Below are 25527 nucleotides of genomic sequence, written 5' to 3' on the forward strand. Positions count from 1 at the left end.
TTTAGAATCTAAAGGTTTATTAATAAAAGAAAACAAAGGTTCAGAGTAAGGTTGTTAAGGAGAATACATTATATACATCAATCGGCAAATTCTTGATGCAGGATCGTAGCGGAGATGTTACAAACTGCTAGCACAAAAGTCTTTGGCGTACATTGTATATCAGGAGGGGTCAGCACTCATTCCCCTTGTCTCTGTCCTTAGCAAGGCTTCATCTGGGATAAGTAGCAAGACTGAAGATAAGATGGAGCCCCCCTCACGGTGTTTGATATTCGTTCCTGGTGGTTCCCAAGCTGGACCTAGTCACATGGTCAAGTGACATGTTTCATATGCCAGCAGCCATTGTAACCTGGCTGCTTTGCACCTTACCACATGCATTCCTCAGCTGTGTATTGGCCACCCGGAGAGCCATTGTCCTTGGATCCGTACTGATTAGAATAGTCACTCATTGGACATTCTTTCCCCATGACAGGCAGTCCATACACAGCATCAACAGAGCCCATCATGATAACTCCCCATACCAACTCCAAACAAGTACATGAATACCATACATAGAATCAACACAATATCAGCTTTCATTTCATACCTCCCATGGCCCACTTTGTACCAAATTTGAGGCAAACAGTTCCCCATGATCACAGCAAGTGATCTGTATGCTCACCTTAAAATCCAATAATGTAACAGGGGGCTCAAGAAAGGGTTGGGGTCTTAAGGAAGGATCTGGGATGCAGAAGCAGGCAGCTATCTGGCCAGGGGAAGGGTGCAGTGTGGGGCCAGGAGAGAGGGTGCAAGAAAAAAGGAGAGTGCCAGAGCAAGTTGGGGGAGCTGCCTTCCAGGGGAAAGGGAATTGAGGAGATTGGGAGGGAGTATCTGGAGAGGACAGCAAATATTACCTGGCTTTGGGCCCCCCTTGCAGCAACATCTGCAGCCACACTGTCCTGGTCACCCTGTAGCGAGGCTCTGCTATTGCAGCAGCAGCCACAAAGACCAGGACCAGCCCCGGACACCAGAGGCACCACTGCTGCAACCATTGGCTGTGTCTAGACTGGCAAGTTGATTTTGCAGAAAAACTTGCCACCTGTCTACACTGGCCATTTGAATTTCCGAAAAAACACTGACGATCTTGTGCAAGATCGTCAGTGTTCTTGCGCAAATACTGTTCTGCTCCCATTCGAGCCAAAGCCCTCTTGCGCAAATGATCTGCGCAAGAGGGCCAATGAAACAGCACAGTACTGTTTTCTGCAAAAAAGCCCCGATCACGAAAATGGCAATCGAGGCTTTTTTGCAGAAATGCACATCTAGATTGCCAATCTAGATGCAATTTTCCGAAAATGCTTTTAACGGAAAACTTTTCCATTAAAAGCATTTTCGGAAAATCATGCCAGTATAGACATAACCATTCAATCCAGGGCCAGAGGTGCTACTGCTGCAGCTATGCAGAGGCACCCCTGACATGGCCATGTAGCCCTGGAGGCCAGCAGTGCAGTGGCAGTAGTGCCTCTAATGCCAGCCTTAGGTTGTGTGGCAAGGACTCAGCCTAGCGCTGCCTCCTCTCTAGTAGCTACACAACACAAAGAGGGGGTGGGGCTAAGCTCCTTCCCCCTCAGCACATGCCCATTTGGAAGTGGGGCGTGGCATTTCCTTGTGGACAGGATCAAAGCCTTCGGCAGGCTAGATTGTGCCAACAGAGAAAATTTTGCTCACCACCACTATAGGGTTTCTCACATGTGTGGCTTCAACTCTATACAACTTGAAATCTCGCAATAACATTTCCCAAAGTCAGAGCAGGTGAAGGATTTCACTCTTGTGAGAGTTCTCTTATGGATAACAAACTGTGACCTCTGACTGCAGCATTTCCTACAGTCAGAACAGCTGAATGGTTTCTTGCATGTGGGTTTTCCTACGTCTAACCAGGTGCAACTTCTGACTGAAGCTTTTCCCACAGTGAGAGCAGCTGAAGGGTTTCTCTCCTGTGTGGGTTCTCTTATTCATAACAATGTGCGACCTCTGACTGAAGCTTTTCCCACAGTTAGAGCAGCTGAAGGGTTTCTCTCCTGTGTGGGCTCTCCTATGGCTGACAAGCTGTGACTGTCGACAGAAGCTTTTCCCACAGTCAGGGCAGCTGAAGGGTTTCTCTCCTGCGTGGGTTCTCCTATGCCTAACAAGGTGTGACCTCCGTTTGAACCTTTTCTCACAGTCAGAGCAGCTGAAGGGTTTCTCTCCGGTGTGAACTCTCCTATGGTTAACAAAGCTTGACCTCTGACTGTAACTTTTCCCACAGTCAGAGCAGCTGAAGGGTTTCTCTCCTGTGTGGGCTCTCCTATGGATAACAAGGTATGACTTCTGACTGTAACTTTTCCCACAGTCAGAGCAGCTGAAGGGTTTCTCTCTGGTGTGAACTCTCCTATGGCTAACAAGGTTTGATCTCTGACTGAAGTGTTTCCCACAGTCAGAGCAGCTGAAAGGTTTCTCTCCTGTGTGGGCTCTCCTATGGTTAACAAGGTCTGACCTCCAACTGAAGCTTTTCCCACAGTCAGAGCAGCTGAAGGGTTTCTCTCCGGTGTGAACTCTCCTATGGTTAACAAGGTGAGACCTCCGACTGAAGCTTTTTCCACAGTCAGAGCAGCTGAAGGGTTTCTCTCCTGTGTGGGCTCTTTCATGTTTAATAGGAGCTGCACAGTCACTGCAAGAACAAGGTGAATGTTGATGGGGGATTTTTGTTTGAACAGTTTCTATGTTTGTTTTCAACCTTCTGCTCCTGTCACTGGATTTATCCTGTTCTGCTCCGGGATGGTTTCCCTGCTGCCTTTGTAGACTACGCTGACTGTCACAAGTCTCTCCTTGATCAGGACTCTGAGAAACATGCCCTTCAGATCTTCCCACTAATACCCCACATGAAGCCATTTGCTCAGGTCCTTCCTCCTGAAGACTCCTCTCATTGTTCTCTTTCAGCATCTCATCACCTGCTGGGATAGAGAGAGAAACCACACAGGAGTCATTCCCTGTGCTGAGCTGAAAGAAAAACTCTGAATGGTGAACAGAAAATGTGGAGGGCGGGGCGGGGGGGGGGGGGGGGGGAAGGACACACAAAGAATGGCTGTAAAGATACAATAATCATGAGCTGAGTTCACCTTGCTCCCTCATCACTTTTTCCTCACACAGCACTCTGAGACTGGAGTTGAAGACAGGCTGAAGGGCCAGTCAGACTTGATGAAAACACACAACCAACACCTGCTATGAGACCACAGAAATTGGTTTGAGTCAGTTTAGCTGAATTCTCACCTGTGTGAGTATCACTGATGATCTCCCCTTCCTCACAGCCTTGGAGATCCGGGATCTGCAGCTCTTCCCTTTGCTCCACCCAGGAGAGCACATGAGCTTTGGGGACTGGAAATCCTATTGTGGGAGAAATTAACCAAATGCTGATCTTTTTCATTAAGGTCTTTGCCATTGTTGCTTCCAAAGCCAGGATCTGAGTTTCCTACCCAGAAAGGCTCCTTCCCCACCTTCCATAGACTGGTCTTTGGCTGGTACAAGATCCCAGGATACACTAATTCCATACTCCCCCTGTACCACTACCATGTTGGGAATAGCCCAGCTGACTCCCATGGGGAACTGAGCGCTCTGCTGCACTCTGCAGGATACAACTCAGTCTCCCTTAGGGCTTGTTCCATACTTGGGCAGGACAGGAACACACTGCTCATAAGGGGAGAGCTCTAGGACTTTCAGGACTGACAGATGCCTCTAGCCAGGACTCATATTTGAGCTGACATGTCAGGTCTCTAGGGCTGAGAGGGAAAGGATCCAGCAGAGCTCTAGAGCCCTATGGGCCCTGTCCACAAAGCTCTTGGCTGGGGGCTGGACTTGCCCTGCTCTTGGGCTCAGATGCTCTACTTGAGCCAGGAGGCAGGGGAATTGTCTGATCAGGAAAATGATTCCTTGGCTGGCCACTTTAGGCCCTGCCTATGGTCCACACTCCTGATCCTGACTGCCTGTGCCATGGTGGGCCCTGTCAGCAGCCCACAACAGTGGTCAGTCCTACAGACAGCCAGGGCAGTGCTGGCCTGTTCCTGTTCTTGTCACAACTCTGGCCAAGGTGGAGACAGGATGGGCTGCTTCTCTGCTGCTTGTAGATGCTCCTGCAGCTCAGCTCCCCTTCTGCAGCCTTGTTTCTACTCTGTCAGCAGCAGCAGCCCTCCTCTTGTGGCCAGTCGGGCCTGCCATTTGGTGCCTCTCTGGCTTGCACAGAATCTACCAGAGGCAAGGAAGGACTCTGAGTTGGCGCCTTCCTTCCAAGGGCTCAGCACAATAGCACAAGAAGACCCTGCAGACACTAAGAGCAGCTGCACCCAGCCCCACAACTCTGGTCCCTGCTGTTCCTGCCTGGGCCCTTCCACTGACACCTCCAGCCAAGGCACAGCATGGGCAACATTGTGGGAACCACAGTGAGACCTTAGCTGTGGGACGAGCAGCACCACTATTATGTCACTGAACCGCCTCTCACACAGGAGTCAGGATTACTGGGGCAGATACTGCTGATATTGGGGGTTCAGACAATGAAGGACCCTGAACCAAACCCAACCCAGCTACTCCAGAGCCCACCCAGCTTCTGTTACACAAGAGGATAGGAATCCTCACCCAGCCAGCTCACAGCCTCGTAGTTCTCCTGCATCACATCCCTGTAGAGGGCTCTCTGGCCTGTGTCCAACAGAGCCCATTCCTCCTCGGAGAAATACACAGCCACTTCCTCGAAGCTCACCGGCTCCGCCACAGCCATTTCCTGTCCCTGGCTCTGCAGGCGAGGGGCTGAGCTGGAGTCAGAAATGGGTGTTCTGCAGCCTGGCAGGGGGAGAAGGGGAATTGGAGACATTTCAAAAAGGGCGTTAATTCTTTCCACACCCCAATTCTGCCCAGACTCTGTCCCTGGTGAAAAACATGTTGGACTCTGCAGTTTTGGGCAAACGCTGAGTCTAGATATTCCATAAACACCACACATGAGTTAGATCCGAAAGCCGTATTTATTTCTCTCAATACCTGGCTTGAGTTACATTACTTTGCCTGCAACAATGGGATTCAGTTCTCAGCACCCAGGGCTCGTCTACACTGGCCCCTTTTCCGGAAGGGGCATGTTAATTTCACGAGTCGCAATAGGGAAATGCGCGGGGGATATTTAAATATCCCCCGTGGCATTTAAATAAAAATGTCTGCCGCTTTTTTCCGGCTTTTAGAAAAGCCGGAAAAGAGCGTCTTCACTGGCCCCGATCCTCCGGAAAAAGCGCCCTTTTCCGGAGGATCTTATTCCTACTTCGGAATAGTTTCTGCACAGCATGTTTTCTAGAAAGTTGCCCAGTGCTGATTTGAAGACATCAAGAGATGGAGAACCCACCAGTTCTTTGCTCATGTTTCAGCAGTGAATCCTCTTACCCATCAAATATTTGTGCCTCCTCTCTAGCCTGAAATTCTCCGGCTGCAGCTTTCAGTTATTGACTCTCACTGAGTTGTATCCACTAGACCAAGGATGGGCAATTCATTTTGATGGGGGGGAGGCACTCCAAGATTTTGGAAAGTGGTTGAGAGCTGCATTCTTCCAAGACATTAAGCAGGAAATACAGCGAATGGGATGGACACTGGGGGAAGAAAGGAGCTTTGGGTGAGGGTTTGGGATGCAGGAGGGAAAGAGGGGTCTGGGAAGGAGTTTGGTTAAGGAGGCAGGTATGATCTGGGGCACTGGATTAGCCAACTACTCATGAGATATTTAAAGTAAGGTTCATTTAGAAAAGTGGCTGAGTGAACAAATAGGGAGCTGAGGGTTTCTGACCATGAAGAGCTTCTTGCATACTTGAATGGGGAAAGAAAACAAAGAGTTCGAGTATGTGGAGTGGGAGGCAGGAGTGGGAGGCAGAGAATTAGGAGGGGAAGAGAGAGGTTGGGGTGCCAGAGGCAAGCTCTGGCCAGGAGACTTACTTGAGTGACTCCCGGCCAGCAGCCAAGCACCTCTCTGAGGCAGGCAAGGAGCCTGCCCAACCCTTGCACAGGCAGCAGGGCCATGTGGGTAAGTGAATAACTATGAACCAGAGAGGAGGGGGCACGGTGCTTCCTTTCTGGCCAGAAACCAGCCAATAAGATTGTCCTGGAGGTGGAAGCAGCACCTGAAGCCTTCCCCCTTCACCTCCAGACTCACCTTCGCTTTCTGAGTGGCTTGCAGGTGGGAAGTTGCAAGTATGGAAGTAGCCCATTGCTCGCCAAGCATCAGTGGGCTGGATCAGATGGCCTGGTGACCTGGATCCATCCCATGGGCTGTATTTTGCTCAGGCCTGCACTAGACCGAAGAGCCCTTGCGTATTCGGCAGTTTCTCGCCATGAACAAACTGATACCATGGAAGCCACTCAGCTCTCAGCCTTTCAGCCTATTTATTGTTTGAAACCAACCCCATATTGAAACTGACTGAGCACCCCAGGTCTCCTCACTGATCAGTGGGTGAGATTTAGGGCTATGTGCACTATGGTCGCTGGGTTTGGTTGGTAACTTTAATGACAATCCCTTGAAGATTTATTCACAGGAATTTTCTCATTTAAAGAATCTCCACCTGAAAAGCTCACCTTGTCTGAAAGCTCCCAGGGATTTTCCTCTTGCTCTCTCCAGTGCAGAGGGCAGAGTGTCTGGTGGGAAAGGGATAAGAGAGGTGAGATTCCAGGCTCTCCTCTTTATAACACGTCTCCACACTGAACTTTGCATTTCACTTGTATCAGAGACCAGAGACACACTCAAGGGTTTAGTATGAAAAGGTCAAACTTTCCGTGTCCTCTCTCACTTGGGCACCTCCCAGCAATGGAGCCAACATCTCTGCAGCTTCATCCCCGCCCCAGGAGACACAAACTGAAAGTGAGATTTACTTTTCCCTCCTCATCCCCTCCCACCTGGTTTCTCTCAGTCACTAACCACCTCTTGTCATAACCTAGACCTGTGCTGGGGCGAAGACGTTGCCATGACATTAACTTTACCTATTTTGATCCCTTGACACCAACGGGAGGCTCAGCGTTTGCAAACACCTGGCTCTATTTGCAAGCAGTTGACTCTGTTTGCTCAGTGCCTCTAAAGAGAGCAGCATGATGGGGCCGTCATTCTCCATGTGGGAACTGAGGAAGGGGATGGTTGGCTTCAGAGGCCAGATTCAATAGTTTCTAATAGTTAAACAACTTTCCCCTACTCCATCCCTCTAGGTACCTTTGAATTCTCTCAGAGTCTCTGACAGCGCAATCGTTTTCTGGGAGAAAGCATCGACTTGTTCTTCCAGTTCAGGGGAAATCTCTTCTGGCAGCTGGAACTGCCCCATCTCACACCTGAACAGAAACAATTCCATGTGATTCTATTTCATTTACAGATGATAAGATTTGGCTAGTGAGTCTCAGCTCTAACAGGTCTGGAGTTAGAATTCCTTGAATTCCCCCAGCCTGAGAGCAGGGGCAACACAGCCCATGGATATGCAACCTTCCCCTGAAAGGTCCCATTGCTGTTCTTCACCTCTGGCCCGGAGACACCAGCTGGGGACAAAAGTGGAATTGAGTTTCAATTGCTAATTCACTCTTTAGCTTCCAGGCGATGAGGGACAGGATGTTCCCAGGTGAAGGGCTGCAGGAATCTACCCACTAGGAACCAGACTTAGACACCAGCTTCTCCCTCCCCTGCTCCTTCCACACAGGTCTCTTTAAACAGCCCTCAGGTAATACAGACTCTGGGTCCCTGCTGCCCCGGTCTAAATGTGCCCAGTGCCCAGCAGTGACAGACCCATATTCCAGCCCCACAGTCTGAGGCAGACAGTCCCCAGGTATGTGACAGCTCTAGGAAATATCTGAAGTCAGACTGTGCTCCTGAATGGGGAATTCCAGAGTCTGCTGTGCAAGGGTCAGACCCTCAGAATTAAGTGAGTCAGAGACATTTCTATCCAACATCTGGCTGTAGAGCCCTGGGGAAATGTGGTGCCAACATCAGCTCCAACCTCTTTCCCTGAGCTGTGCAGTATGACAGGCGTTCGAGCCACCTACATGTTCAAGCTGTTTCTTATGTCCTAGAGAAAAGAGACAGAAAAGAATCTGAGCTGCACTGGACACACACAGGGAAGGCATTTTGCAAATATGAGGAAGAGACGCCCTGACCTGGCCCCAGGCCCATAGATTCGGTGAGCTCATGGGGCTTTGCCATCTCCAATAGCTCTGTGCCTGTGACTCTGTAAAGCACAACAGTCAGTCGCATGGCAGCAATGCACACGCCGAGTTACACCCAGATCAGATGGCTGGACCCCAACACTTGTGCCTGCATAGTGGGTCTCTCTAGCTGAGGAGCAGAAATTATGAGGGATGGGAGAGGGGAGCTGTGAGGGGATGGGGGCAGGGTGAGAGGGGGAAGGTTGAGGGAGACAGGTGTCCAGTTTGGGACTGGAAGCCCCTGGCCCAACAGGCTCCTGGAGATGCCAGGCAGCGCTACTGGCCCAGGCTGTCAAACACCCAGTTTGCGGCTTCATAGGCTCCCTGCCAGCCCCTGCGCAAATCCCTGAGTCAGCATATCCGGCTCTTAGCATTGGAGGAACTGGGGGGGAAGGGGGAAATCAGCTGGGCCAGGGCAGAACAAGAACCACTCTTGGGCAGCACGGTGAATAGGGTTGGCCACTGACCAGGCTCCTAACTTTAATCCAAGCCCCCTCCCCTCTGCCACCCCTCACACCCAATTCCTCCAGTGCCTGGGGGGGAACGGCCACCCCACTGCCAGTCCTGCTGCTTGGCATGGTGCAGTCATGAGGCCAAGGGCAGGGGAATCCTCAGGTGTGGAGAGCAGCTGGGGGCTGGAGTGCAGGGGGCAGGAAAGAGGGATGGACCAGAGGATGTCTGGCTCAGGGGTGGAATCACAGCTTCCCCCAGGATCCACTCAATGTATTTTACCCAGCATGGTATATCAATTGGGGGACATATTAATGTGGCTTGAGTTTGTTTTGGGGGGGGGGGGGTGTCTTTCAAATGTGTTTTCAACAACAGGGTTTCATGGTGATAAGCTGAATTTCAGAAAACTGAAGCCGTCCCTGACAGCGATAACAACCGTGAATAAATTGAACCAAAACACCAACATTGAGCCTGCCACTTGCAGAATCTAGTTTCATTTATAGATGTGGTACAAGAAGAATCAAATGACCCCTAAAAAAAGATGGCCAGGCCCATTTTTGCCAGATGCTAAGCACTATAAATTAAAATTGAACACCCAGCAATTGGAGCAAAAATGGTGGAAGCAGAACGCAAGCCCCAGTTTATTCGGCCATGCCAGAAAGGATGGAACTCTGTGTTCATGGCTGCGGAGAGAATTCGGTGCATACGGAATGAACAAGAAAGGTCCATGAGAAATGTGTTCCCAGGACTCCAAATTAGTATGCAAGAAGCAGTTCTTGCTTTATGCTTTTCTTTTTGTTACCCCCCCGCCCCCCCCGCTGATCATTCTGTATTTTTATTAACATTACGTATTGGCTGGTCAAAAGGCTGAATCTAGCAGAGCTGGTTTTATTGGCAGACTATAAAGTGCTACCAGACTGTTAGTCTGTACAGGATGAACTGAAAAAAAAAAAATCTCTGCTACCCCCTGAAGCTGGTATAATTTACGCAGCTGCACTCCATTCCATTAGTGCCGTGGTCCCCAACCCAGTGCCCGAGGGCGCCATGGCGCCCGCCGGGCTCTTTACATGCGCCCGCGGAGCGGTCCCGGCGGCGCCGCGCATACCCTTGCCAGCTCCGGCTCTGGCCTTGGCCCCGCCCCTGGGGGCGCCGCGCGTGTCCTGGCCCCGGGCTTACGGGGGGGGGGGCACCATTAGTGTACTTATCTGTGCTTGGATAATATTTAGTGCTTTCACCAATGGGCCCATAACCATGGCATAGTCTGCCGCATGAGCATGAGCATCACCCTACCGCCCCGCCCCCCACAGCACAAGCCTCTGCCATCCACCTTCTGCCTTCCACGTGCAACGCTGGGCCGCGCGCTGTTAAAGTACCGACCGTGGCGTCACGCGCATGCGCACCCTCGGCCCCACGTGGCCCGCACTGGCCTTCGAAAGTGCGGGGCTGCGGCATCAATCCTCCAGCAGCCGCCACATCCCCCTGAGTCCTACATCCCCCACCGGCGCCCCGCCCCCACCAGACCTGAGTCCACGTGGAGCCGCGTCCCCCTCGCGACACTCACCGCGCGCGGGCAGAGACCGGCCAGGGCTGCGCCAGAACCGCTGCGCATGCGCAGTGTCCGGGCAGGAGCCCGCAGTGGCACCGCCTCTCAGGTGAGCATCCCCCGCCCCCCTCCGCGCGCCGCCCCGGGACCAACCAGACGCGCCGGGCAGAAGCCGGGACTGGCCCACGTGGGCATCTCTCGGCCCCGCCCCCGCATCAAAGGGCCGGTCCCAGCGCCCCGCGCGCGCCCCCGCCGCAGCCTCCCCCCGCCCGGGCAGCCACGTGGGGCCCAGAGCGAACCTGCAACCCCAGCAGCGCGCGCCGGCCCCGCCCACCTCGGGACACCCCCCCCGCTCCCAGCCCGGCAGGGAGGGAATCCCCCGGGTCGCTCCACGCGCTGCAAAAGCCCCGCCCCACCTGCGAGCCGGCCCGGCCTCCGAGAAGCGGAAGTAGCCTCTGGCCGGGGGGGCGGGGCCAAGCAGCGCCCGGTCTGAGCTAAGCCCTGGCGCTGGAGTCTGGTCGGAGTCACGGACCTGCTGCGCATGCGCGGTCTGACGGGCCGCCCCGTTCTGCTCCGCCGCGGTCGGGTTTTCGGCGGGTTCCGCCCATCGCTCCGCGCGCGGGCAGGGAAAGGGACCAGACTGCGCCGCGGTTACTGCGCATGCGCCGCGCTCCCTGAGCCGCGAGCCGTTGTGAGGGGCCGTTGCTCGCTGCGGAGTGGGTGGGTGGGTGGGTGGGGGGGGGGCTGTGACCCACCGTCCTGCGCTACTGGTGGGTCCGCCCGCTGGGGGCAGGGAGGGGGCGGGTCCAGCTGGGCAATGGGCAATGGCCCCCCCGCCGCTGCGGTTGCCCCTCCCCTTCCTCGGGCTGTTTCTGTGAGGGGGCTGCAGAGTGTGCGGGGGGGGGATTTGAACACAGGGCGGGGAGGGCCCTGGCCTGAGGGGCGCAGCGAAGGGGGGGCGGTTCTGGCAGGGGCGGTTAGCGGGAGGCCCAATCGACCCTGCAGGGGGGGAGCGAAGCTTTTGGGGCTTTTTCAGTTTTTCAATTTGATTTTTTTTTTGTCCTCAGTGCTGGTACCTCACGCACCCACCCCCGGACCTGCCCCCCCCCACTGCTGAGCTCAGGACAGTGACACGGCCCCGGTCCCCCAGCCCAGAGGCAGCCATGGCTGCAGAGAGCCCTGTGGAAAGTGTCCGGGAGGAAGCGCCGCGTCCCGTCTGTCTGGAGGATTTCACAGCCCCTGTCGCTCTGGAGTGTGGGCACAATTCCTGCCAGGCCCCCCTCAGCCCTCAGGGCAGAGACACTGAGCAGCAGGGACCCCTCCGGCCCAACCGGCAGCTGGTAAAGGTGGTGGAACTAGCCAAGCCGCTGAGTTTCCAGGCAGCACAGAGAGCAAGATGGGACGGGGTGTGTGGGGAGCACCAGGAGGCTCCAAAGCTGTTCTGTGAAGACGATAAAACTCCCATCTGTGTGGTGTGTGACAGATCCCAGGCTCACATGGTGGTGCCCTTACAGGAAGCTGCCCAGGAGTACAAGGTACAGAGTGACTGTCCAGTGTGATGGGAAATAACATTGGGTTTTAATTACAGGCTAATTTCACTGACTGTTACCAGCCACAGATGTGAACCAACCAGTGTAAAGCAGTGGTCTCCAGTCTTTTAAAGTATCACTCTTTGAATTTAAGTGCAATCCAGGATCTACCTCAAACCCAAATGCCCTTGCCTCACCTCCTTTGTGACCCTTTTCCGAGGCCCCGCCTCTGCTCACTGCATCCCTTCTCCCTCCCCCATCCTTTCTCCCTTTCATTAGGCATGGGCAGAGGGTTGGGGTGTAGGAGAGGGTTCACGCTCTGTAAGGGAGTTTGAGTTCAGGGGGCTCAGGGTTAGAGAAGGGGATTGGGGTGCAGGAGAGGTACATGACTAGAACAGGGATTCAGGATACAGGCTCCAGCTGAACACTGCTTACCACAGGTGGCTCCTCTGTGATGGTGCAGTGGGGCTAAGGAAGGCTCACCCCTGCACCACTCTCAAAAGCAGCCTACAGACTCCCTCTGTTTGTGGAGATAGACTGCAGGGTGGGAGAAGGAAACAGCTCCAAGGCAAAGGGCAGGAGATGTGCAGCAGCAGGGAGAGGGGGCAGCTGAAGTGCTGCACTTGATAGCCTCTTAGCCAAACCAGTCAAGATCACCTCTCAGAGGCTCCAAGATCTACCTGTGGATCCCGATCTACTGGTTGGTGACCACTTCTGTAACGCCTTCATGATTCAAGAGATGCAGTAAAAAGTAAATGTTCTGGCTTTGTGGCAACTTATGTCAAGTCTTTACAGATACCTGATGTGGGAAATGTTTCTCTGAGGCTCTAAATCCTGAAACCCAGCCCTCACTGGTGGCAGGAGGGGTGTTTGCACAACGGAAGGTGTTAATAATCAGAGAGATTTAGATTACAGGAGCTACAGGCCACTCTGTCAGTGAGCTGCCTTGGGACTAGAGAAGAGGAGGTTACAAGCTGTTACTGATTGGATGAACAGGAATAATAAGCTGTCATTTGCCTTACAGATCCGCAGTGACCCTGCACAATACCCAGCATGGGAAAGTCCCTGCTCTGAGCAGGTCACAGTCCAGTTAGACAAACTGTGGAAAGGGAAGGTGGGGCAGCAAGGTGCTCAAACTCCCCACTGCCCCTGAAGTGCCCATTTGCCTCTGGCATTTAACGTCAGTCTGCAGCTGCTGGGCTTTCCCATTGGTTACGTGATTAGTATTATTAACCATCTGCATCATTCTTTATGAAGGTTGCACCACCGATCTGTCCCCCATGCTCGTAGGTGTCCTGCTGCATCCGCAGTCCCCTCCTGTGTATTTTTCTATGGACAAAGCCATGTCTAGGGCTGAGTCCCTGCTGGACAAGGTCAGAGTTCCTCAAAACTGGGACTCTCTTAAAGGCAGACAAATGGGCTCCCAACATCTAATGTGGTTTGCCCTCGTGCTTATATCTGTTTCTTCAGGAAAAATTGGAGACTCATTTGAAGACTCTGAGGGAGGAGAGAGAAAATCTGCTCAGAAGGAAAACAGTAGCAGAAGGGAAAAGCCAGGAGTATCTGGTAAGTGCTTGTGGCTATGGAGCAGCAGGGACTGGCAGTGGGAGGGCTGTGTTAGGAGGCAGACTCCTGTGTGGCCTTGGTGAGGTTGGGCTTGTTTGTGTTTCTCCTGGATCATGAATTGCTGGCTGAGATCCAGGTGTAAAAAGGCCTTGAGCATCCCTGTCAGTGCATGAGTTAATGTCCATGCTTTGTGGCTTCCCCAGACATCCTCCCCAAGTGAGCTGATTGTGCTGCTGAAAGACTGTCTGCTCACTTGGTGCATTTATACGTTTGCTTCTTTTTCCTCCCTGGGTATCTCTGTCAGGCTGGTGCTGAGTCCTGCCTCCTGGTGCTCTGGATATGAATTCCCAGAGCCCATGAATAACAAAAGATGCTGCCCATGACAGACATGGGAACATCCCTTTCAGAGGGACATGGGGCAAAGGAGATGCTGGGAGAGACGCATCTGCCTAGTAATCACAAAGAGTCAAATGTTGCAAATTTTAGAGTTTTCCAAGAAATTCTCCCTACTGCGCACTCAGCTCCCCGTGAAAGGGCCGTGGGCTCCATCCATGCCCCCAACCAGCCCTTTCCCTGTTTTCACACACAAATGGACCCAAGCCAAGAAGCAGATGATTGTGGCTGAGTTTCAGCAGCTGCTGCAGTTTCTGGAGGAACAAAAGCAGCGACTCCTAGCCCAGCTGGAGAAATTAGATGAGGTGATTGGGAGGTTCCAGATTGACACTGTCAGGAACCTCTGTGTGCAGATTTCCCGTATCAGCAAGGGGCTCGGGGAGCTGGAGGGGACACGTCAGAAGCCAGCAAGTGAATTCCTGCAGGTGAGACTGAGGGACAAACATCCCAACTCCTCACACTGTGAAGGGGGGCTCCTGAATCACAAGTGCTGGGTCCCAGCTGTCAGACCTCAGTGTAACACCTTGTGCATTGCTGCCATGTGAGTGACTCTTGTGCTTTGTAGAGTTACAGGCACAGAGCTCTTAGAGATGGCAAAGCCCCATTCACTCAGGGGATCCATGTTCCTGGGGCCAGGGCAGGGCCTCTCTTCCTAGGTTTGCAAAATCCCTTCTCAGAGGTCCCCTGTGTGTGTCCAATGGGGCTGAGATTCTCTTCTGTCTTTTTTTTTTTCTAGGACGTCAGAAGCGCCCTGAGTAGGTACGTGGCTCTCACTCCCCTCACACTGCACAGAGCAAGGAAAAGGCTTGGAGCGGATGTTAGCACCACATCTCTCCAGAGATCTACAGCCAGATGTTAGACATAAATATCTCTGATACATTTAATTCTAAAGGTCTCATCCTCACACTGAAGACTCTGGAATTCCCCATCAGGGCACAGTCTGACCAAGTGTTTCTTAGAGCTGTCACTTCCGTGGGGATCGGTTGCCACAGGACTGTGGGGTGGAACATGGGCCTGTCACTGCTGGGCACTGAGCACATTCAGCCAAGGACAGCAGGGATCAAGAGCTTGTCCCACTTGAGGGCTGTTTGGAGACCTGTGTGGAAGGAGCTGTGGAGAGGGGAGCTGGTGTCTCAGTCTAATCCCTACTGGACAGATTCCTTCAGCCCTTCACATGGGAACCTCCTGTCCCTCAGCATCTGGAGGCCAAGGAGTGAGTTGGCCATGGAGACTCTATTCCCCTTTTCTCCCCCAGCCAGTCTCCCCAGGCCAGAAGTGAAGAACAGAAATCCGATCTTTGAGGGGAAGGTTGCATGGCCATGGGATGTGTTGCCCCTGCTCTCATGCTGGGAGAATTTGAGGAGTTCTAACTCCAGGCCTGTTAGAGCTGAGACTTACTAGCCAGAACTTATCAGCAATAAACGACATACAATCACATTGAATTGTTTCTGTCCAGGTGTGATATGGGGCAGTTCCAGCTGCCGGAAGAGATTTCCCCTGAACTAGAAGAACAAGTCAGAGGTTTCTCCCAGAAAACGATTGCTCTGTCGGAGACTCTGAGGGAGTTCAAAGGTACCTGGAAGGGATGGATGAGGGGAAAGCAGTTCAAGTATCTGAGACTATTGAATCTGGCCTCTGAAGCCAGCCTTCCCCTGCCTCAATTCCCACGTGGAGAATGACGGCCCCATCACTCTGCTGTCCTTAGAGACACTGAGCGAACAGACCCAACTGCTTGCAGAGAGAGCCAGGGGTTTGCAAACTTTGAACCTCCTGTGATGGACTGGGCTGTGTCTAGGCACAGCTTAGGGTGTCTGCTCAGGGTGAATTGCTCAACTTCGGGGCTCCTTACAGTCCCCAGACAGGTGACCTCTCCAAACAGGTCACAAACTAGTTCCACAGAGCCCTTCAGCTTCCTGCCTGAAGCCTCATGAGCAAAACCCCTCCGGCACCCCAGCAATATCTGTACCCCAGATGGCCCCAGGCCTCATGCACAGGTGTGTGTGTGGGGGGGGGGGGGTCTTAACATCCCTTCCCACCTAACCCAAACAAGTTCTGTCCTGTTCCAAGAAACCAGCCACAGATCCCTGGTCAATTTACTCTCTGGATCTTACCCACAAATCACGCTGAGCCAATTCTTTAGCATCTAACATCTAAAGGTTTATTACTACAATAAAGAAAAGCATGAGAGTAAGGTTGTTAAAGGATAGTACATTACGTGCATCGAATCTCCCGGTTCTCGATGCAGGCTCTAGCAGAGATGTTACATCTGCTGGCTTAAGTCCTTGTTGCGCATCCTGGGATCCGGATGGGTCCGCAGTTCTTTCCGGCCCTTCAATCCCTGCACTGCTGCCTCTAGGATGAAGTGCTGAGCTAAGTACCAAGATGGAGTCAGCCACATGGCCTATTTATCCCTGCTTCCTTGTTTCTTCTTGGCTACAGCAGGTCACCTGGCCCATGGCCTATCCCTGTGTTCCCTGCTGGTAGCCCCTAGGTATGAGTCATCACTCTTGAGGTGTGTCCTTGGCCTATAGAGGGCTATTATTCCAGAGCTTTGCTTGTTAGCTTTGCCCATAGTTCAACCACATATAGAGAAACATTTGGTATCCACACAAAGTACATGCTTATAACTTCACATACCAACATTATACAATCACATGAATAGCATATATGAAATCAGAAGAAAGTAGGCTTCTATTTGACACCTCACATGGCCCCTCCTTTGCCACTTCTGGGGCCAACATCCCACCATGGGTGCAGCAGTGATCTTGCTGCTCCCCTCAAAACCCAGTAACGTGACACCTCCCATTCAGAGATCAAAATGGCTAAAGTTATTGTAATAGCAACGTGTCCCACCACCACAGCTCCAGGTTATGATAAGAGGCAGTAAGTGAATGAGAAACCAAGTGGGAGGGGGTGAGGAGGGAAGAGTAAATCTTATTTACAGCTTGCCTCTCCTGGGACAGGGGTGAGGCTGCAGGGATATTGGCTCCATTGCTGGGAGATGCCCAAATGAGAGAGGAAATGAAAGTTTCAGACTCTTTCATACTAAATACCTGAGTGTGAGTCTGTCTGGTCTTTAATAGAATTGAAATGCAGAGTTCAGCATGGGAACACTATTATAAATAAGAGAGCCTAGAATCTCACCTCTCTTATCCCTTCCCCCACTAGACACGCTGCCCTCTGCGCTGGAGGGAGCAAGAGGAAAATACCTGGGAGCTTTCAGACAAGGTGAGTTTGCTGGTGGAAATTCTTTAAGTCGTGAGAATTCCTGTGAAAGCATCTTCATGGGATTGTCATTGGAGTTACCAACCAAACCCAGTGACCACGGTGCACACAGCCCTAAATCACCCAGTGATCAGTGAGGAGCCCCAGGGGTGCTGCATGGGGACCTGAGGACATTTGGAGAAACATTGGTCTATAGGTTTGTGATGCTAAAGGGGTGAAGTTAAAGCACAAAATGGATGGCACCTTCAGGCTCAGATTTCACTGCTCAGTCAGTTTCAATATGGGGTTGGTTTCAAACAATAAATAGGCTGAAAGGCTCCTTCACCCAAACTCCCTCCTAGACCCCTCTATCTGTCCTGTATCCCAAACCATCCTCCTCCTCCCAATGCCCATCCCGGATCCTCCATTTCCTGCATTTATGTCATAGAAGAGTGCAGCTCTCACCCACTTTCCATTTGGCCCCCCCATGAAAACGAATTATCCACCCTGTCGTGTGGATACGGCTCAGTGAGAGCCAATAATTGAAAGCTGAAGCCAGACTATTTCAGACAAGAAAAGAGGCACAAATGTTGGATAGGGAAGAGGATTAGCTGCTGAAACAAATGAACAAAGAGCTGGTGGATTCTCCCATCTCTTGGATGTCTTCAAATCACTGGGGGACTTTCTAGAAAATACACTGTGGGGAAACAGCTTTGTGCCTGGGTAACTGGACTAAGTGTAATGGCTTGTGCCACTGAGGGGGTCAGACTGCATGACTGAGGATATCTTCTGATTCCATGAATCTTAAGATCTCATCCTGCAAACACTCAGCACAAGTGTTTAATAGTAAGCACACGTATTTAATAATAACACCACCATTCAGATGCTTAACTTCACTGATTCTCTATTTTGGAAAGGGATTATAACGTCTCTGTGAGATGAGAGCAATGTTTGCGCTGCAAATCTGTGAATGAAGAGTAAGGGTTTTAAATACAATAGCCTGCATTTAACCTATGTCTATGTTCAGGCAGGTGAATATGTGGCTTGTTATCAGAAACACTGGGTGCTGAGAACTATATCCCATTGTTGCAGATGCAGTAATCTTGTAACTCAAGCCAGGTGCAGAGAGAAATGAATATGGATTTGGGATCTAAGTCCCGTGCGCTGTTAATGGAATATCTAGACTAAAACTTTTGTCCACCGTGGCAGAATCTAACACATGTGTCACGTCACTAGGGACAGAGTCTGGGGAGAATGGGGGTGTGGAAAGGATTAAAGCCCCTTCTGAAATGTCTCCAATTCACCTTCTTCCCCTGCCAAGCTACAGAACACCCATGTCTGTCTCTAGCTCAGCCCCCGGCCTTCAGAGCCAGGGACAGGAAATGGCCGTGGCGGAGCTGGTTAGCTTCCAGGAGGTGGCTGTGTATTTCTCTGAGGAGGAATAGGCTTTGCTGGACCCAGGCCAGAGAGCCCTCTACAGGGATGTGATGCAGGAGAATTATGAGGCTGTGAACTGGCTGAGTAAGGATTCCTGTCCCCTCGGGTATCGGAAGCTGGGTGGGCTCTGGAGTTGCTGGGTTGGGTTTGGTTCAATATCATTCATTGTCTTTGCCCCCAATATCATGAGTATCTGCCCCAATAATCCTGGCTCTTCTGTGAAAGACTGTCCCCTCCATACTGCCTCCCAGGGAAAGCAGGTTGAGGGACGTAACAGTGGAGCTGTTCTTCCCACAGCTAAGGTCTCAGTGCGCTTCCCCCCTATCTTGCCCATCTTATGCCTTGATTGCAGGTGTGAGTAGAAGGGCTCAGGCAGGAACAGCAGGTACTAGAGGTCTGGGTCTGGCTCTTGGTCTGTCTGATCTTTGTGCCTGCAGGTTCCCCTTGTGGCAGTGGGCTGAGCCAGTGGAAGGTGAAACAGTTCCCTAAGTCCTTTCTGCCTGTAGGCGTCTATATTGACACGGATGCTTTTGCGCAAAAGCATCCGTGCCAATCTAGACGCTCTTTTCCACAAATGCTTTTAACGGAAAAACTTTTCCGTTGAAAGCATTTGCGGAAAATCATTCCAATCTAGACGCAGCCTCTGTGTGCAGTCACCTCTCTCTTTAATAGCTATTAAAGAGAGAGCTGTTTCTCAGGGCTGGGAAAGATACTTACATTAAAGAGTGATAATGCTTAGCTTCATATGTGCACCCCAATAGCACAGTTGGGTCCTGATTTACACCAGAGTTCCCCAGTGCTGCTGTGATCGATAATTTTTCTTCCCACAGCGACTGCAGTGCCAATAGAATTTCTGCTAATGCCACAGAGCGTTGTTATGGCTGTTCAGTGTGGCTCTTTCTGGAGCTCTGATGCCAGCAGCACTGTCAGAGCCTGCGGCTTATCCATGCAGCACAGTTCAGGGTTGCCGCTAAGAAAGATTCAGGCTCCATTTGGAGGCTAAGGCACTCGGCCAAGTTTATTGTGAAAAGGAGCAGGATGCTAGTGTCCCAGCTCCTTAGGCACAGGTATAGTGAGACTTGTCCCAACCCAATAACGGTACCAATAAGTCAGCAGTGAGAATGCTGCCCCTCAGCCAGCATCAACATGCCCCTCTTGTGACTTCTCATACATTGACACAAACAAGATGCATGTTCCATGTGTTCTACCCCCTTAGCCTCCTGCCTGTTTATTTTGAACAAAACATCCGTATCTATTATCCCCTCATCCCGCTCTTGTGCACAAGGGTCAGTGTCTTTCTGAGCCATCTCTTAGGACTGTTTTTCCAGCTACAGTTGAGATGTGTGTTGATTGGCCTCTTCCTGCTCAGGAATGTGCTTTCCTGGTTAGTTGGTCCCCAGTGCTCCACCATTCTGCCAAAGCCCAGCCTGTTCTAGTTCAAAAAGAATGGACATACACAGCTGCAATAAACCTTTTGCGAAGTGTGCTGGGTGCCACGTCAATGGGAATATTCTGATGTGATGACTATGATTATCTTATTTAACAGCAGTAGCACAATGATCTCCATGGTCATGTCCCAGGTGGATCTTCTGAACAGAAAATGAAGTTCCAAGAAGGGGTGGGCCAAAGCTGAGGGAAACACACTCACAAGGTGTAAAGGTGATAGATTCAGTGTAACCCTGGAGGGGCACCAAATCAAAGGCCAGGCTGGCCACAAGAGCCAGACTGGGAAACCACACAAAGGCTGCTGCTGGCAGAGTAGAATGGAGGTTGCAGAGGGGGAGCTGAGCAACAGTCACAAGCACCAGGGAAGCAGCACGGCCCAGCTCCGCCCTGGCTTGCCCCAACAGAAGCCCAGCGCCACCCTGGGCAGCCATGGGAATGGCAACTGTTGTGGGCAGCTGGCAGGGCCCACCCATACACAGGCCGTTGGGATCAGGAGTGTGACACATAGGCAGGGCGTGAAGCAACCAGCCAAGGATTCACTTAGATGCTCAGGCAACTTCCTCTGCCTCCTCCTGGCCCAAGTAGAACATCTGAGCCAAAGATCAGGGCAAGCCCAGCCCACCAGCCAGGGGTTTTGTGGACAGAGCTTGGGGAGCTAGACATCTGCGGGGTCCTTCATCTCCAAGTTCTAGTGACCTGCCATGTGGCAGCTGCTGTCTGAGCCCTACCTGGGGACCTTGGTGTCACACCTTCATGCCCTCACTAGAGCTCCCCTTCTGAGCAGTGTGTTCCTGTCCAACTGTGGGATTCCGGGCGGATAGACCGGGCTGTGAGGGGGTCTGAGTTGTACCCTAGAGAGTGCAGCAGAGCGCTTAGCTGCCCTGGGGAATGAGCTGGGCCATTCCCAAGATGGGTGAGTGATGCATCTTTACTGCAGGTGAGTGTGTCCTGGGATCTTGTACCAGCCAGAGCCCAGTCTCTGCAAGGTGGGGAACGGAGCCTCTCTGGGTCGGTGACTCGGATCCTGGCTCTGAAAGCAGGAATGGCAAAGACCTTAATGAACAAGATCAGCACTTGGTTTTTTGTTCTTCAAACAGCATTTCCAGTCTCCGAAACTGATGTGATCTCCTGGGTGGAGCAAGAGGAGCTGCGGATCCCAGATCCTCCGAGCTGTGAGGAAGGGGAGATCATCAGCAACACCCAGACAGGTGAGCAATCAGTTAAACTGACTCAGAAACCAATTTCTGTCTCCTTATAGCAGATGTAACTTGTGTGTTTTCATGAAGTCTGACTGACTGTTCAGCTTGTCTTCAACTCCAGTCAGAGTGTGATGGGCGAGGAAAGGCTGGGTTCTCTTCTCTGTGGACAGGTTGTGAAGGAGGACAACGAACTCAGCTCATGATAATTTGACCATTATTTGAGCGTGTGTCCCCTTTTCTATTCCTCTTTTAGAGTTTCCTTGCAGTTCATCGTGGAGAATAACTCCTGTCTGGATCATTCCTCTATTCCAACAGGTGACGGGGCACTGACTGAGAACCATGAAAAGAGTCTTCAGCAGGAAGAACTGGAGCAAGTGTCTCCATGTGGACTATTATTGAGACGATCTGAAGGACATGTTTTCCAGATACGTGAGCAAGGAGAGAGCTGTGAGAGTCAGCATAGCCCAGAAAAGCAGCAGGGAAATCATCTAGGAGAGGGACAGGGTACCTCCAGGAGCACACGGGAGAAAAGAAATACAGAAACCGTCCAACAGGAAATCCCCCATCAACAGTCACCCTGCACGTGTAGTGACTGTGAAACTCTTACTGAACATCAAAGGGTCCATACGGGAGAGAAGCCCTTCAAGTGCTCTGACTCTGGGAAAAGCTTCAGTGAGCACTCACACTTTACAAACCATCAGAAAATACATACAAGAGACACACCCCATAACTGCTCTGACTGTGGGAAAAACTTCAGTACAAACTCACACTTGGTTATCCATAGGATGGCTCACACAGGAGAGAAGCCTTTCAATTGCTCTGCGTGTGGGAAAAACTTCAGTCAGAAGTCAAACCTTGTTACCCATAGGAAGAGCCACACAGGAGAGAAACCCTTCACTTGCTCTGACTGCGGGAAAAACTTCAGTAGTAGCTCAAGCCTTGTTGCCCATAGGAGGAGCCACACAGGGGAGAAACCTTTCCATTGCTCTGACTGCGAGAAAAGCTTCAGTCAGATTTCAACCCTTGTTAGACATAGGAGGACCCACACAGGGGAAAAATCCTTCTACTGCTCTGACTGTGGGAAAAGCTTCAGTAGTAATGGAGAACTTATTAACCATTGGAGGATCCACACAGGAGAGAAACCTTTCAATTGCTCTGACTGCGGGAAAAGCTTCAGTCAGAAGTCAAACCTTGTTACCCATAGGAAGAGCCACACAGGAGAGAAACCTTTCCATTGCTCTGACTGTGGACAAAGCTTCAGTTTCAGCTCAGACCTTGTTAGACATAGGATTACCCACACAGGAGAGAAACCCTTCAGCTGCTCTGAGTGTGGGAAAAGCTTCAGAAGAAGCTCACACCTGCTTAACCATAGGAGGACCCACACAGGAGAGAAACCCTTCACTTGCTCTGACTGCGGGAAAAACTTCAGTAGTAGCTCAATTCTTGTTGCCCATAGGAGGACCCACACAGGAGAGAGACCTTTCAATTGCTCTGACTGCGGGAAAAGCTTCAAAAGAAACGCAGACCTTGTTATCCATAGCAGGATCCACACAGGAGAGAAACCTTACAGTTGCTCTGACTGCGGGAAAAGCTTCAGTCGCAGCTCAAGCCTTTTATACCATAAGAGAACCCACACAGGAAAGAAACTTTTCAATTGCTCTGACTGTGGGAAAAGCTTCAGTCAGTGCTCCTGCGTTACTAGCTATCAGAATACATACAAGAGTGTCGCCTTATAAAAGCTCTGATTGCAGAAAAGGCTTCAAACACAGGTCAGACTTTGTTAAAGATTAGACAGTCCACAGAGGGGAGAAAACCATTCAGTTATTCTGACTGTGGGGAAAGCTTCAGTCAGAGCTCAAATCTTCTTAGCCTTTGGAGGAGCCACAGAGGGGAGAAACATATAACCTTAGTTCCCTTTAAGCTGCCTGGCCAAGTGGCTGTGGTCTCAGAAGACCTCTCTGGAAGGGCCTCCTGGGGTACTGACCTGGCCACTGCCACTCACCTTTCTACTCTCTGGGGCTTCTCACCACCTGGTCCTGCTGGTTCAGCTCCTTAGTCTCCCCTGAGCTGAGATTCCTGCCCCCACCCCCGCCTCTGAGCAGTGCTACAGATGCTGAACCTCTTCAGGTCTGAGGAGAGAGCAGTTTAGGGCCCAGCTTCCTGGGATAGCACTCCCCAAATGGGATCAAACCCCAAAGAATGGGGTAAGCCCCATTTAGTAATGAAAGGGGAAAGTGCACACCGATTGCTCCCATAGGTAGTAATTGTTTACACTGGGCTTGATAGTAAGTAAAAGTGGTTTTATTAAGTACAAGCTCTGTGAGTTAAGTAGTGATAAGTGAGAACAGGCAGAGCAAAGCAGGTTACAGACTCAAAGGTAACAAACAATGTTTTGTTAATGCTCCACTGAAACTTCAGTACAAACTTTTACAAACTCCCCCTAAAACCTCTTTCCCAGCTACCCCTCCAAACCAGGGCTCTCCCCCACCCTGGGGTCTTTGGCTCCTTCCTTCAGATGCAGCCTGGTCAAAAGACCAAGTCTTCCAGGTGGATGTTATTTCCAAATAATGGCTTGCGGTGTAGACATGCACTGTAATTCCGAAATAAGGCTGCTGTGTAGATGCACCCCAAGGGTCACTGACCAGTGGCCTGGGCTCCCCATACTCAGGAATCCCAGTGTGGTTTCTGTGGTCCTAAGTCCGGCGTCTGAGGGCTGCAGGAGAAAGACCTGGTGTGGACAGGGAAATCCCAATGAACCTCCCAGCAGAGTGTGACTGGTCCCATCTCAGAGCCCTGGTTCCGTCTCTGGGTATAGTTCCTGCTGGGCTTTTCTGGACTACTCCAGATCATTTGTTCAGGTGAACTTGTGTTTTTGTTTTAGTACAATGACATATAGAACTTTTTAACTAACACAGACATGTAATGAGGCAAGAAATAAAGCAGGTTTAGCCACTGCAGAAGAAAAGTAAGTTTATTTATTTCCTAGATTCTGAGGCTTAAAAGATTTCCTTATGTTTCACTCTTATAAATGTGAACGTGTTGAATAACCTACCCTGTGTTGTGGGTTTTGTCTCTCTGTGAAGGCCATCGGGTCATGCACTTTGATCTCTGGTTAGTTAGATGTGCAGACAGCACAACACAAACGAGAACTTACCAGAATAAAAGCGGCGAGGAGTCCTGTGGCACCTTATAGGCTAACTGAAGTGTTGGAGCATAAGGTGCCACAGGACTCCTCGCCGCTTTTGCAGATTCCGACTAACACGGCTACCCCTCTGATAATTTACCAGAATGTTCATTGTATTTTAACCATATGCTAGCCTTTGCCACAAGCTCTGTGTGCAGTTTAAGCAATGACAATGGTCAGTATATCTCAGTGGTGGGGCTGGAGCAAAGGAAGATGGGGGGGTGTGACAGTTGCCCTGACATGGTGACATCCCCCCCACCTCCCAGAGATGCCCCTGTCTGTAGGTTTCTAATCTCCCAACCAAAACTCTCCAGGCCAGGTACAGCTGAGCTGGGCTAGCTACAGCCTGGCCACTGGGCTGCTATCTCAGTGCAGACATACCCAGAAAGATTCCTTTTGAGTTGGTGTCTCAGGGAGTCTCTCCACTTTCCTGCCCCCCATATGTGAGTGCTGCTCTCTGGGGGTGCCTGGGAGAGTTGGGCTGGTTGCAGGGTTCTTGCACCCTGGGCAGCGGGCGTGTGCTGCATGCACATCTCTGCCCCAGGGTGGCAACCTATGGGGGCACCTGATGCGGCATCCCTTACCCCTTCAATCAGGTGCTTTCATAGGTTGGCACCCCTGCTAGCCCATGCGGTAATCCGGCCCTGGCTGGGGTGCAAAGTGCCAGGCTGAGGGGGGTGGAGATGGGGACAAGAGTTTGTCTTTGTTTCTCCTTTGCAAATAAAGCAGATGGTTAGTTTCTCCCACTCCTGAGCTATGTCTACACTCATGGCTTCTTGCACAAGAACATCTTGTGCAAGAAAACATCCACCCTGCCATCTGTGAGCTGTGCTTTTGTGCAAGAGCGCCCATGGCAGTGTAGGAGCTCTCTTGCGCAAGAAAGCTCTGATGGTCATTTTAGTCATAGGGCTTTCTTGCACAAGAAATCCCTGCCGAGCGTCCACACTGCCCTCTTGAGTAGGAGCTCCTGCGCAAGAGGGCTTACACCTGTTAAAAAAGAGCGTCACTCTTGCTCAAGAAGCCCTCTCTTACCACGCGGTACTGTAAATTTCCTTGAGCAAGAGCAGGCAGGCAGTGTGGACACTGCTGATTCTTGCCCAAGAATGGCTGTACTTGTGCAAGAAGCCACGAGTGTAGACATAGCCCTGGTGTCCTTTCTTCTGCAGTAACTGGCTCCCACCATCCCATGGCTGCTACCGGAGATCCCCAACTGGGAACCCCTCTTCTGGAGGCTGGGGCTTGTGCTGTTCTATGCAGGAAATCCAGGGCCGGATTAAGGCATGGGCTAGCTGGGCAGCTGCCTGGGGCGCCTGATATAAGGGGTGCTGTGCAACCCTTACAGCTGATAACTGCCTTCAGGTGCCACGCGCCCGTATT

General features: G+C 51.5%; 2 protein-coding genes across 3 annotated transcripts; one reads left to right on the top strand and one right to left on the bottom strand.

Annotated features, from left to right (window-relative positions):
• Positions 1–8676, bottom strand: LOC142821617 (uncharacterized). 2 transcript variants are annotated; one of them, XM_075913161.1, is made up of 5 exons: positions 7223–8676; positions 6598–6657; positions 4636–4836; positions 3280–3393; positions 1–2960 (listed from the first exon to the last, which is right to left on the bottom strand). In XM_075913161.1, exons 1-5 carry the CDS (start codon positions 7356–7358, stop codon positions 1861–1863), a joined length of 1611 nt encoding a protein of 536 aa, XP_075769276.1. In that variant the 5' UTR covers positions 7359–8676; the 3' UTR covers positions 1–1860. The 2 variants fall into 2 exon arrangements, with proteins under 2 accessions (XP_075769276.1, XP_075769275.1); XM_075913160.1 differs by having other exon boundaries at positions 1–2963; positions 7223–8674.
• A 5147-nt stretch (positions 8677–13823) lies between these two features.
• LOC142821607 (uncharacterized) lies at positions 13824–24015 on the top strand. Its single transcript, XM_075913105.1, has 6 exons — positions 13824–14105; positions 14417–14439; positions 15137–15252; positions 16849–16908; positions 20865–20975; positions 21282–24015. The coding sequence occupies exons 1-6, from the start codon at positions 13839–13841 to the stop codon at positions 22700–22702; spliced, it is 1998 nt and encodes a 665-aa protein (XP_075769220.1). The 5' UTR covers positions 13824–13838; the 3' UTR covers positions 22703–24015.
• The last annotated feature ends 1512 nt before the right edge of the window (positions 24016–25527 follow it).

Source organism: Pelodiscus sinensis, chromosome 31, assembly GCF_049634645.1.
Source record: "Pelodiscus sinensis isolate JC-2024 chromosome 31, ASM4963464v1, whole genome shotgun sequence".
NCBI classification, from domain to species: domain Eukaryota; kingdom Metazoa; phylum Chordata; order Testudines; family Trionychidae; genus Pelodiscus; species Pelodiscus sinensis.